At 43.8% G+C, this 13,718-nt stretch overlaps 1 protein-coding gene across 8 annotated transcripts in view; it reads left to right on the top strand.

The window, feature by feature from the left end:
- Positions 1 to 13,718, top strand: part of si:ch211-149e23.4 (nectin-3-like protein) — a 107,985-nt gene that overhangs the window by 89,030 nt on the left and 5,237 nt on the right. For 4 of the 8 annotated variants that reach the window (XM_090223578.1, XM_090223576.1, XM_090223577.1 and 1 more), the window contains exons 1-7: positions 6,233 to 6,674; positions 8,796 to 9,125; positions 9,570 to 9,878; positions 10,716 to 11,009; positions 11,139 to 11,295; positions 12,841 to 13,010; positions 13,329 to 13,616. In XM_090223578.1, the coding sequence (XP_090079704.1) occupies positions 6,608 to 6,674; positions 8,796 to 9,125; positions 9,570 to 9,878; positions 10,716 to 11,009; positions 11,139 to 11,295; positions 12,841 to 13,010; positions 13,329 to 13,616 (1,615 nt within the window). In that variant the 5' untranslated portion in view covers positions 6,233 to 6,607. Of the gene's footprint in view, positions 1 to 6,232; positions 6,675 to 8,795; positions 9,126 to 9,569; positions 9,879 to 10,715; positions 11,010 to 11,138; positions 11,296 to 12,840; positions 13,011 to 13,328; positions 13,617 to 13,718 lie in introns of those variants that run through there. The other 4 variants (XM_090223574.1, XM_021587951.3, XM_021587952.3 and 1 more) reach the window with 1 other exon arrangement.

Here is a 13,718-nt window from a genome sequence, read left to right as displayed (position 1 = left end):
CGAGCCAGGCCTAATCACCCAACATCAATGCCCGACCTCACTAATGCTCGTGGCTGAATTGAAGCAAGTCCCCCCAGCAATGTTCCAACATCTAGTGGAAGGCTGTTATGGCAGCAAAGGGGGGACCAACTCCATTTTAATGGCCATGATTTTGGAATTATATGTTTGACTAGCAGGAGGCCACATACTTTTGGTCATGCAGTGTATGTACCCATTGATTCTTGAAGAATAACTTAGAAATGCCTTACAAGCTTATTCCAACTGTCTTACCCCATCAGAACCCAAAATATAAGCTTATTTCATTCCAATGTTTGGAAACAAAGTAAATGTCATCAAACACTATAAAGCATCAAAACATGATTAAAACTATAATTTTGATATCATGGATGGTCAGTCCTTGCATTCTAGCTCTGTCTATGAATTTGAGTGGTTAAATTTATCCAGACCCATTCATTTTTTGTCATTTAGCAGACACTCTTATCCAGAGCAATTTACAGGAGAAATGTGGGTTAATTAAATGAATAGCCTTGCTCAGGTTTTACTTAATGTCCTTTTAAAGATGAATATTAAGTGTGTGTGGGTGCATGGCAGGTTTTGAAACAGACAGTGTTGAGGAAGGCTAATGGAAAGGAAAACTAACCGTCCTAGGTTATGTCCCATTGGGCCACAGGGCCCTAGTCTATAGCACAGCACTATAAAGGGAATAGAGTGCCATTTGCTCTGGTCAAAAGAAGGGCACTATATAGGGGATAGTGTGCCATCGCAACACTATAAAGGGAATAGAGTGCCATTTGCTCTGGTCAAAAGAAGGGCACTATATAGGGGATAGTGTGCCATCGGGGACAGAGCCTTAATGTTCTCCATTACCCCACCAGCCAGCCTGCATGTGGGACCCTCCCCATACCTCCTCTCAGTCCTCCCCTGGAGAGACTAGATCAAACATGACTGAAAATAGCCCTGCTAAGAGGGAACATTTATGTCTGATTCAGGCCTATAAAGCCATATTGATTTGCTGCTTCCTTCACTCCACTCCACAGCCCCCATCCTGGCCAGTGTCGGGATAATTTGTCCCCCAGGTCTAAGGTTGCATGTGAATTTTCTGTTGTGTCAGCTGAGCTGGGTGCAGCCAGCAGCACATTCAGTAGTGCTGCTTGTTCGCTTCAGAGGAGGTGGAACTCTAATTACACTGCTTTTAATTAAGAGCTCATTGCCTAGGAAAGCAACATCTTTAACTCGTTTATTGCCCATAGTTACCGGACATCTCCAAACTGTAATGGGCACATTTATCAAGATCAGCAAAGAAGTATGCGTGCCCCTCGGTTTTTCACGATAACACTCTTAAGATAATTCACTCAAGCAGAGAGTAGAGATTTTGTGGCTGAGGGTACAGTAGGAGAATGGGGGCCACAGGATGTACAGCATGCAGCTCTCTTGTGCTATTCAATGGTTTGTTCATGATGTGTTGTTGTTGACTGTCAACATAAATGACCTTTTCACCCTGAGAGTAACTGTTTAAGGTGTGGCCCTCCTGCTTTGCTGCTTAAAGCGTTGTGGTTCAAAAATGCATTTCCTCTGTACTGTGAGCATTCTAGCTACTGGTAGTGTACCTACAGAAGCAACGATCACAGACATTTTTTGTCTATGAAAGACTAGAAACCACAAACTGCCTAGGGTCTTGGTTGTGAATAAAGTTAATGTCCATGTATGCCTCCCAAATGGCATTATGCTCTCTTCATTGGGCTCTGCTTTTGACCAGGGCCCATGACATCAGCTCTTGGATGATGGGCTGATATTATGAGTCACCTCCCCCATGCTTGGGACCTGTAGGGTTGGTTGGCACTGGAAGGTGCTCTCTGCCTATACTCTAGAAAGATCCATGCAGCAGGGGATACCAGGAGTGGTGCCAGGCATGGTGGGCTCCACCTTGGATTTCACTGGCCTAGCCAGGACCAGCCAGAACCAACCAGGCGCATACAGTACAGCCGGTACCCAAACCAGAACCATCTGCTGTCCATTTTCACTACTGTGCTCTCTTGATACTCTCCCTGCCAACAGCCCTCATCCCCCACCCACACACCACAGCAGCCACCTGAATCTACTCTGAGTGTCCAGTCCCTATTCCATCAACTGGCAATGCAACACAGCCCGTTCCCTATGGTAAGATCTCTGCTTTTATATATGGGGGTTGTAAAGTTTTCTGTCAGATAGAATTATGTGATACAAATTGATACTGTGAGTTATTTTTGAAATGCAGACTGCACTTCACTGCACTGTGTTTCAAAATGACACCTGGGTATAGTGCTCCCAGTGAAATGCAGCCTAGCCACCACCAACTGTATTAAATGACTTGATACTGCAGGAGTAGCTCACATACAGTATGCAGGTGGCCATTTACCATAAACAGCCATCCCTATTAGCGCTACCACTACTTAGTCAACACAATCTGCTGCTGTGCACTCCAGTCTAGGAGACATTTCCCTCCACTCAACAGCCATCAAGCACTCAGCCTTTCAGCATGCTTTAAGCATAAGTAAAAAGTAATGTTCAGAGGAGGAGAATTCAATACAATGCATGAATGGTCTGTGCCTTGCTCAGTAAAGAGTGAAATGTTTCTTTCATAAAACATAAAGGAAATAATTTATAACACCACAATCACTTCCTTCCCCCAGCTTTTGTTTTGTAGGCATGGACTCTGAACAGGTGGCTTGAAAATGTCACGCCCTGGCCATAGAGAGGCTTTTATTCTCTATTTTGGTTAGGCCAGGGTGTGACTAGGGTTGGCATTCTAGTTTCTTTATTTCTCTGTTTTGGCCGGGTATGGTTCTCAATCAGGGACAGTGATCAAATAAAATCATGAACACTACCCACCTGCGCCTTGGTCCACTCCTTCCGACGACAGGCGTGACAGAACTACCTACCACCAAAGGACCAAGCAGCGTGGCCAGGAGGAGCAGGGATCCTTAGCCCGGGAGAAGAGGGAGTGGAGGACCTCATGGACATGAGAGGAGGTTATGGCAGGGGACAAGACCCTGCCATGGAAACAGGCGGAAACAGCAAGAGATACCAGGAGTCACGGCAACGAGACAAGCACGAGAGGCAGCTCCCAAATTTTTGGGGGGGTTGGGGCACACAGGGAGTGTGGCAGAGTCAGGGTTCAGACCTGAGCCAACTCCTCGTGCTTACCGTAGGGAGTGTGGTACTGGTCAGGCACCGTGTTATGCGGTGGAGCGCACAGTGTCTAAAGTGCGTTTTCACAGCCCGGTGCTCTACATTCCAGCTCCCCGCATTGGACGGGCTAGAGTGGGCATCCAGCCAGGACGGATGGCCTCCAGTGATGATTCATGGCACGAAGCCTCCAGTGATGATCCATGGCATGAAGCCTCCAGTGATGATCCATGGCACAAAGCCTCCATTGATGATTCATGGCACGAAGCCTCCAGTGATGATCCATGGCCCGGAGCCTGCAGTGAAGATCCATGGCACGAAGCCTCCAGCATTGATCCGCGGTCCGGAGCCTCCAGTGACGGTCCCCGGTCCGGAGCCTGTGTCTCCGGTGCGTCTGCACAGCCCATCCCAGTGTTGTCATTTTGTGAGGTGTCTTAGGACATGCACTATGTGCCCAGGTCAAAAGTAGTGCACTATAAAGGGAATAAAGTGCCATGTGGGACACAGACGTCTTTCCCCTCTCAGTTTTATGGGCTCCCGAGTGGTGGAGGCGGTCTAAGGCACTGCATCTCAGTGCTAGAGGCGTCACTACAGACCCTGGTTCGATTCCAGGCTGTATCTCAACCGGCTGTGATTGGGAGTCCCATAGGGCGGCGCACAATTGGCCCAGCATCCTCCGTGTTAGGGTTTGGCCGTCTTTGTGAAAATGAATTTGTTCTTAAGTGACTTGCCTAATTAAATAAAGGTTAAATAAAAAATAAAATAATACAGTTTGGCCTGCTGCACAGAAATCTCATATGCCTTAACTCTTCCACATATCTCAGATTGCTTACTGGGCAATAGTATATCAATCAAGTCTGGAGTCAATGTGCAATCTATCATAGAACCATGTCTGGGAAGGGAACGTAGGTTGGGAGGGAGGGTTCATATTAACAACAGGAGAGTGCAGAAGAATAGAGAAGAATCGTCAAATATTTTTTTCCACTTTTGGAAAGAATTATGATTTTCTTTTTTCCATCAGGTTAAGTGGCTCATCACAGCCCTAAAGAGACCCATCTCAATGATCTGTCCCATAAACATCATTACTGGCCTGATCATCAGCCACCTTTTCCACTCTCTTTTCCAAAGACACAGTGTGCGTTTGAGTGTGCTTGCTTACGTGTATGTCTGAGAGAGAAGGGTGTAACTACACTTATTGCGATAGATGGATGCCAACAGTACATCTGTGAAGTTCATAAATATCACAAATAATACGTGTTTTATCGCTAGTGAATTACAGAAGGTTTCAGACAGTACGCAGACCGTAGGTTGTACATGGCAATGAGGAGACGTAAAAATTCCTGATTGTTCCCACTGCTAAACACCTCTCTCCAGATTTCAGGAATACCATTGAAGGTATTTTCATTAGGTAGAAAAACAGCTTGCAGGCGTTATGCTCATGTGATTATTCACATTAAGTCAGGGAAGAGAGAGACGAGCTAACTCCATGTTAAGTGTTTGCTATTAAAAACTAATGCCCCATGTAATTCAATTACGTTTTTGAAATTGGTATCTCATGATGTCGAATATGATTTACTATTGGGTCATAAAGTCATCAGTGTTTTATCCTCTGCCTGTAAATCATGGCTGCAGCAGTGACAGTAAATGATAGAATCATCAGATATGGATGTATTACTAGATACAGAGCAGTTATATACAAGTCATAGTATTGATTAAACTGATTTACTGTAGTGTAGAAACATATCATATCAAAATATGCACAATATGGATTATAGTATATTTTCATCATGCCCTGCTGCTGTTGCTAGTCTCTGTCACCCTGATGAACAGGAAACACAGTAAGGTTATTGCTTGACATGAAGTCTTCCTGTTTACTGCAGAATCTGCCAGTGTGTGTGCGTGAGCGTGTGCGCGCGTGTGTGTGTATTTGAATGATTGAGTGAGAGAGAGCGAGAGAATACTTATCTGACATAATGCAAAGTATTTTCTGATGTCTTCCAGATGAAGTTATAGTCCATTGACACAACCAGAGGATGCTTCTGCTACAACCTTACAGTCAGTACCAGCTGTGTGGGGTGAAACTGTTTGCTATCTCTCTGAATGAGTCAAAATGTCGTTACAAACAAACCACACAAACTATCTGATGACTCAACAGATTTTTTACTCAATTCATTTCATTTAGTGTCATTGCAAATAGATTACTATGATATACTCCAACACTAGCACAGAGAGTGAGTAAAAGTTCAGCAGCTTTGACAGGAAACACATTTACTAAGATGCTGATTGTGTAGTCCACAATGCAAAAAGGAAACATACTACTAAAGACGTGATGGAATGCTAGTGAAATAAACAAAGCCTACAATACTCATCGATCTGTAGCAGCATCTAAGATGTGTCTACTGTATTAGCTTACATTACATAGTTCCCAACAGTTGACCACATGTTTACAATTTCAAAGTAGTCAAGTCTTTGTATATTTTGCTTTTCTGGGCTCATCAAATCTCAGAATGATTCTGGAAAATTGGTGTAACATTAAAGTTAGCAAAAGGAGACACTGAGGAAGGAAGAAGGCTGTTGAATCTGAGGAGGATTCCCAGTTGGCCTATTGTGTAAAGAGGGTCTTACTTCATTCACGTTCTGCTGCATGATTCACATACTTTGGAAGACACGTGTTCTTGAGGTACAGCAGCACAGCTTTTGTAAAACATTCTGTAGCCAGCTGGAGGACTGTCTTTTTATGTGCATAGTATTCCTCCATATTTGTTTCCAATTGTGATTTTCCTTGCAGAACATTTCTAATGACTAACTATGTTTAGTAAATTCCTAAGTCTGACTAAAAGGAAAACACAACCATGAAGTGAATTAGTGGGAAATATTGTGTTGTAAAACAATGCCTTTGTGAGGGATTTCCAGAGCAGCAGGTGAGAAACAGTGAGTTGACTTCAGTGTAGATATGCTGTGTCTGTCTCTGAGGACTCCTGCAGAGATGAGCTGGGCTGAATGATGCATGGCATCGTCGCGAGCAACGGGGAAACTTTGTTATATGAGGTGACCGAGGAGATGAACAGACACATCCTGCAGTATGACATTCAGCTTCTACTACTAAGAAGTCAAAAGCCTGGTTTTCAACTAAGTGAGAAGTGAAATAACTACTACTCCATAGAAGAAGCAGTCCTGTTCAAACAGATGTGTGCGCATAATAACATATAGGGCACTAGGAGAGTAAAGTGGTTCTAAACAACACAGTCCTACACTGTGATTGTGTGGTGTGTGTTTGTTAAAAAAAAGCTCTGCTCAGAGGTTTGGAGCACACACCCTCTACAGCTGATTCTGACAGCTTCTCTTGCACTCACTCACACACACACAACACACACACATTTAAATACCCTCATAGGAAGACTTGCTGTAGTCAAATTGAGTCCTCACTCTCAATGATACCACCATGGGATGCTCAGGGCTGTTGATTTTGGGCTTTGTCCTAAGTGTGTCTCACTGCTTGGACATGTTGGGTAAGTCTGAGGAGTTATGATCCATCTGTGAGTGTGCCGTTCTGTTTATGGGTTGAGTTTACTAGCCCTTAAAGACTTGTTTATTAACCTGTGGAATTTTACACTGAACAGAGGTGCAATAGTTTTCCTGCCTGATTAGTCTAATTATAAAGGCTTACAAGCAATAAACCCAAGAGCAAAATCCATTTGAAATATTCTGAATGCATCTTGACTATAGCTTTATTTCTGACATATGTTTGTACTACAATATTGTCTGTTAGTCTGCCATTATTGTCCAATGGTGTCAGCTATTAAAACCCTTTTGGTTGCTTTAATGACCTTTTAAATACAATTTATGACCTTTAATGATACCATTAATAGTATTGCAATGGCTCCACTGAGTGTGTGTGGGGAAATCCCTATGTGTTGTTAGTCGACAATATTTTCTGTTAGTCAGAAAGACATCACAGTTTGATCTGAACTTAGGAACTTCAGTGTGTATTTTCAATTGGTAGATGAATGAGCGTCTCTGAGGAATAAATAGGTCTGTAGGTTAGAACCACTGCACCAACAGTATGACTTTCCATCCCCAGATCTCTTCACTAGCACATCATCATACAATGCATTAGTTACATCACCACACTGATCTATTTGTTGAATCAAAAGCAGTTCTTTGTCAATATAAGTGACACATTTTCAGTTGTCTTGCTACCCTCTGAACATTGAATCATCTGCAAGCATCCCATGTACGTGAACGCCTGCTGTTGGGTAGAAGCCCAGATGAAACCGCAGCAGTTTCATATGACTATGCTACGATATACTGGCCCTATATGGTACATGGGTAGCCTAAACTACATAAAGCAACCCAACCCTTAAACAGAGACAGTTGTCAGTGCCTTAGGGCCACAGAAAAAGTGCTAATGGACATTATTTTGTATTTTAGGCTGATGCTATGTGATTATTTGCAGTGCATCCTTTAAGTGTGCCTCAGATATGCAATCTTTGTAATGCCTTTTCCATTTTTATGAACCATAAACCCACAAGACAAGATATATTTGTGTGGAGCTGTCCCTCTCTTTCTCTCGCTCACGCTCTCTCTCTCCATCTCTCTCTCTCTCTCTCTCTTTCCCTTTTCCTCTCTCTCACAAACACATGCACGCAATCCTTACATGACTTAATAAAGTTTATTTGACAAATGAATAAGTGCCATTTTGGGATATTGTCAACTTTGTGTTTGTTTCCATATGTTGTTATGTACAACCCACCACCACTTGCTGTTCTCTGAATTTATTTGGTCGAAGATGGGGGCCAGAGTATTTATAGTTGGAGACATAAGTGTTGTCCTCATCAAAGTGTCCTAACAGGACAATATTTTACAGGATTGTTGATGTGAGGTATTAGACTGGGTATCCATTGAGTGTTCCCCATTACCCAATGTACTCATCTGTCATCATTCGGCACTTAGGCGGCTCAGGAGTCATACAAGTTCAATTTGCCTCCTGTTTCCACTGGCTAGTAGATAAAAACTTTGTCCTTAAGTGTTCCATAATAGAGAGACCAGCGAGAGGAGTGAGTTGGTATGCATTGGACTCTGCATGCTGTTATCAACACTCAAACCTGTCAGGCTGCTTTATTAAATGTCCCCTTCACTGAAACATCCCCTAATCGTGACTGATGTCTTAGAGACAGACTGTAGCCACGTCCTAAATGGCACCCTATTCCTTACAGTGCACTACTTTTGACCAGGGCCTAAAGGTAATATGGTGCCATTTGGTACACAGGTAGCTGCTTGGGATGGACACTCAGAGACAGGGAACCCTTTTTATAGAAGTCACACCAATAGACATCCATAATTTCACTGCCCTTCCTTCTCAACAGAAATCACATTTGCTGTTGTTTGTTTTTAGCAACATCTATGGAATTTCTCATCAATTAACCAAAGTGCATCCCACTGAGATATGAGTGGCTAAGGATGCATCCCAAATGGAACCCTATGCCCTATATGGTGCACTACTTTTGAACAGGGCCCATATGGCTTCGGTCAAAAGTAGTGCACTGTATAGAGAATAGGGTGCCCCTTTGGGACGCAAAATAACTGAATTACTAGTAATTTATGCCAATCATAATGTTTTTTTCTCACAGATATGGAGGAGGACATGGAGATTGACCGTAACGTCACTGGGATCCTTGGAGAGGATGTCTTCCTCCGCTGTCAGTACCTGGGACCGAATGACATCACAGACGCCTCATGGAAACGCCCAGACTCTAGAATGAAGCGATCAATGAAGAAATTAACAGGCTACAAGAACAACAAGGCTTTCAGCAAAGACCCAGACTTCTCCGCCCCAGCCTCTCCCACCAATCTGACTGTGAAGATGAGGGTGTCTACTCTGGAGGCCCAGGGGGAGTACACATGTGTGTTCGCCACCGATGAAGAGGAGATCACTAACAGCATGTTTCTCACTGTTCTGGGTAAGCCTGACTGAAGAACATGGCCCAATTCGAATACTCTTAAAATGCATCCTTCCTTATTCCCTTCTTGAGATTACAAGATTGGTGTAAGCAAGCTTTCCATTGCATTGCTCTGACCAATTATGTCATGTCAGATCATTGATTAATTCAAGGAAGTGAGGAAGGAAGGATGCATTTTAAGAGTATTCGAAGGGGGGCTCTAATGGATGATGGAAAAGTACCTAACACCTAGATGGTAGAGAGGAGAAACAAAATAATACATGACCTCATGATGCCATTAGGGGGGTTGGATAAAATATGTGACATTATCGTTGCCTGTTGTATCCTTACCTTACTGTACCTGCAATGTCATCACAGAGACAGAATCATACAAACATCCATTGCATAAATGTTTCTTGTACCAGCATCATCCTTTTCATGTCTTTTAATGTTTTTGTTTTGAAGCTCGACCTGATATCCACACAGTGGTGACAGAGGACACAGACAACGCTACCCACTACCAGTCAGTCACATGCTCAGCTACCAATGGTAAACCTGTGGCTCTGATTCGCTGGGAGATCAACGGCAGCCCTCCTACTGACGACTCCTCTGTGGAGATGAGGAACACCAGTTATACCAATGGCACTGCCACTGTGACCAGCTTACTCCGCTTCCCCACCCACCTACAGGACCAGGACAGGGTGACCTGTGTGGTCCAGCACCCAACCCTGCCTGACCCCACCACACATGTCACAGTGAGGGTGGAGACCTTCGGTAAGCCTGCCAGCTCACGTACACTGCATCCTAAATGGTACCCTATTCCCTTTAGAGTGCACCACTTTTGACAAGGAAGGGTGACAAGATTTGGGACACATAGTTGATGTGTATGTTTGTTTGTACAGTACTTGGCATTCTCACTTTTGTGGGCAAGGATTTGACATGTGATGCTAAGAATCAAGGTCTGAGAATGATCGGGAGATATTGCATCATGCTGGGACTGGCACCACCTTGAGCTCATAGCTTACTGGCACAGATGTTTCCTTTACTTTCTCCCAGCCTGTTGTTCCACGTGTTCACCTCCCCACTCCCCACCATGTACCAGGTGTTGTGTCTCATGTACCAGGTACACCATGTACCAGGTGTTGTGTCCCACCACATTATGAGACACATTTTTGATATACAGCCTGCATCCATATGTCAAAGATTATCATATGACAGAAATGTCCTCCCTTATCCACATGTGGTAGTATCAAAGTGTCTTTGACAATCGGCATTAGAGTGATGTTTTTCTATATGCGCAGTCAGTCTGTACTGAGATGCGTGATATAGGGTGCTGCTACGTCCCAAATGGCACCCTATTCCCTATATAGTGCACTACTTTTAACCAGAGCCCAAATGGCACCCTACAGGGTCCATTTGGGATGCAAACATACAGTAGTCCTCTCAGAGTTAGCACTCTCCTCCTAAAACATAATGGCAGCCTTGTGTTTATCTTTCATAAATCTATCCTTTCACTTCAGCCTTCTCAAAAATATAAACCACAGCCCTAGAGGCCCAGACATTTGATTTAGGACTGTTGTATGTAAAAGTATAATTTCTCTCTGCCTGCAGTGGCTCCCAATGTGACCATTGAGACATACCTGGTTCTAGAGGAAGGGGAGAAGTTCTGGGTGGTCACCTGTGGTGCGGCCGGAGGGCGACCCCGAGCTGACATCACCCTGGTGCTGCCCAATCAGGAGGTCAGTTCCATGCTACAGAAGGAGGTTGTCATGGATGCAGCAGACACATGGGTCAGGTCATACCGCTTCCCAGCTGAGCTTCATGAAGGGGAAAACATCACCTGCCTGTTTGACCACCCCAAGTTCCCACACGGAGAGCTTCGGACCGTCACTTTGCCGGCATTCTGTGAGTACTTCACAAGTTATAATTGAGGACTTGGAGCCAAAAGTATGGTTTTAGGAGAATGCTTTTCATTTACTCTACTTAATAACAGACTCTGTGTTGGATCTTGTGTTTTAACTTCCTATTGTGTAGCTCTGTCTGCTGTTCGGCTGCAGAACCCAGGGTTGGCAGACAGCAGCAACAAGAGCCAGGCTGTAGAGTCAGTGGTTCTGGAGGAAGGACAGAGCAAAACCACCATCGGGCTAGAGGTCATTGGGGATGTACCACGTTACAGTATAGTATGCACCAAGTAAGAATACCTGTATTACCATAATTATCATAATACAGACAAGATGTCTGTTGATCTTGATTGTAACTTCTGTTCATCTCAAATAAAGGACAACATTACCATGAAGGAACTGCTGTGATAATCTTATTGGTCAGGGTACAGTTACAAAAAACAAAGTTTGCTATTAGGTTTTGCTTTCTAGCAATTTCATTAATTTATGCTATTCTTACTATACTAGTGTTTGCATCACTAACACAGGGGTGAACATTGTGTCTGGCAGCTGTGGTGAGAGGTTCGGTTGAAAACCACAGGTGATAGACAGGCACTAGACACATCCTGCACATTTGTTTAGAAGCATCCAGCTGCAGTTTGTGCGGGTTGACACCGCTAGTTGTGCGAACCTCAAAGCGCATGCGTCTCAAATGTTATGCGCAAGTGCAACCTGTAACTAGACGTTTGTTGTAGGAAAACTAGCTCAGGGGCAGCGGTCCAAACACTTAAAAGACACGTTGTATGCCCTTGGGGGAATCCCCATCGCCATCTTGGCGGGCGGTCCAAATGATTAGCCAAGCAAGGGAAATTTGCAACGTAAGCCCCTCAGCCCTTGTTTTTAGTCGAGTTTGCGAGTGTACAATTATGTTCACTTCGGGACCTTAAACTCCCAATAATTAAATTCGCCAAGATTGTACATATGCTAAGAAGTCTGCCAAAAAGTAAAGCCTCCACGACAATATGGAGTCAATATACAAGTGTAAAAACAAATGTAAACAAGTTAAACAATTGTGCTACTAATGCACATGATGGCAAAAAAACACGTCTCGTAAAAGTAATGTTTTTGTTTGGTTAGCTTTTGGAAATTGTAGCTAGTTAAGCAGGCTAACGTTATTTGGCTAATTTATTTAATTGCTATCATACAGTAGGCGTATATTAATAATTATATATTTAATGTAAGTAGACATGCAATAATAATTGACTGTAGCGCATATAAAGCACCCACAAGCTAGCCACCGGTGGCTGAAAACGCAATCATCGAGGGATGAACGAGTGTTACATTTCCGGGCAAGGGCGGTCCATTTAAAAGTCCTTCCTCGCCCTGCAAGTGTGTATTCGTAAGACGTCATGGTATGTCATCAGAAGTGTCCACTTAATTTGAGAGGATAGGGTGTGTCTTTTAAGTGTTTGGACTATTGTCCTGTTCTTTATGTTGACCACTGTTGCTTATGTACCTAGCTAGCTAGCACACGTTAGTTAGGTAGTACCTATCTTCTAATTCTAAATGTAATTTCACCACCCGTGATGTTGGTGTAGGTAACGCACCATCCTCTCTGACACCATTCGACATCCTATCTGAGCTTGTATCTCACAGCGTTTGTGGCGTGAGAAGATACTGTATCTGCTGAAGCCAGACGCTTTGGATTTCTAAAAAATCAACTTTGAATAGCAACAATCACCATGTTGGTGACATTATCCCCGGATCTAACTATCTGAGAACCAAAGCTCTTCGAGCTGCTGCTCTTCTGCCTTTGGAGAGTGGCTAACAGTGTATTGTCTTGTGTTGTCTCCTAGAGAAGAGCAGTCCCTCCCTGAGGGTGTGGCAGTATTTGGCAGTGCTCTAACCCTGCAGGGTCCTGTCGAGCTCTACCATGCAGGGCTGTATGAGTGTGAGGCCTCCTACTACAGCCACAGGGCATCTGTACTGCTGGACATTACCGTTAACCCACATGTCAAGCAGCCTGGTACGAGCAGAGCCTTGTCTACATATCATAGGTTACGTCCCAAATGGCACCCTGTTCCTGATATAGTGCCTATGGGCCCTGGTAAAATGTTTGGGATGTAGACTACATATAATTTGGGATGCAGACTAAATATCATCTTCATAATTTGATAACTGGTAGCCATATCTGTCAGTCTACAATTCGTAGCGAGCCAGCATATGTTAATACAAGTGACTTCTATCATAAATATTGTTAGTTTAAATCAGTTTTTCTTTTCCTGCAAACTGTAGAGTTAAGTGATTAGCATGTTTACAGCCCTTTCTCCTCTCTGTGTGCTAGTGACTGTTCCTCCCAGCATAAGGATTGATGTCCAGGATAGACTGGGTGACAGATTCATTGAGTGCCTGGCTGCAGACTCCGTCCCTGTTGCCAATGTGTCCTGGGTTCTACCTGAGGGTGTGTCTGGGCCCTCCTGGTCCAGTCTCACATCCCATAATGGAACCTATTCTGTCAGCAGTGTGTTAGTGCTGCCTGCCTGCTCAGCCAAGGAGCTCAATATGGAGTGTGTGATAGATCATACTGTGTTTGTGTTGCCAGAGAGAAGACAGATAACACTCCCTGTGTGTGGTATGTTCAACAAATCATCAAACACCATCAATTAAAGCGCTAGTGTTAAAATAAAATATTTACAATGAGAACATGTATCCTATATCTGTTATTTTATTTACA

This window comes from Oncorhynchus mykiss, chromosome 27 (assembly GCF_057628025.1).
Source record: "Oncorhynchus mykiss isolate SJ-2025 chromosome 27, ASM5762802v1, whole genome shotgun sequence".
Taxonomy (NCBI): domain Eukaryota; kingdom Metazoa; phylum Chordata; class Actinopteri; order Salmoniformes; family Salmonidae; genus Oncorhynchus; species Oncorhynchus mykiss.
Note: the sequence above shows the minus strand (reverse complement) of the source record. Positions and strands in the feature narration are given on the sequence as shown.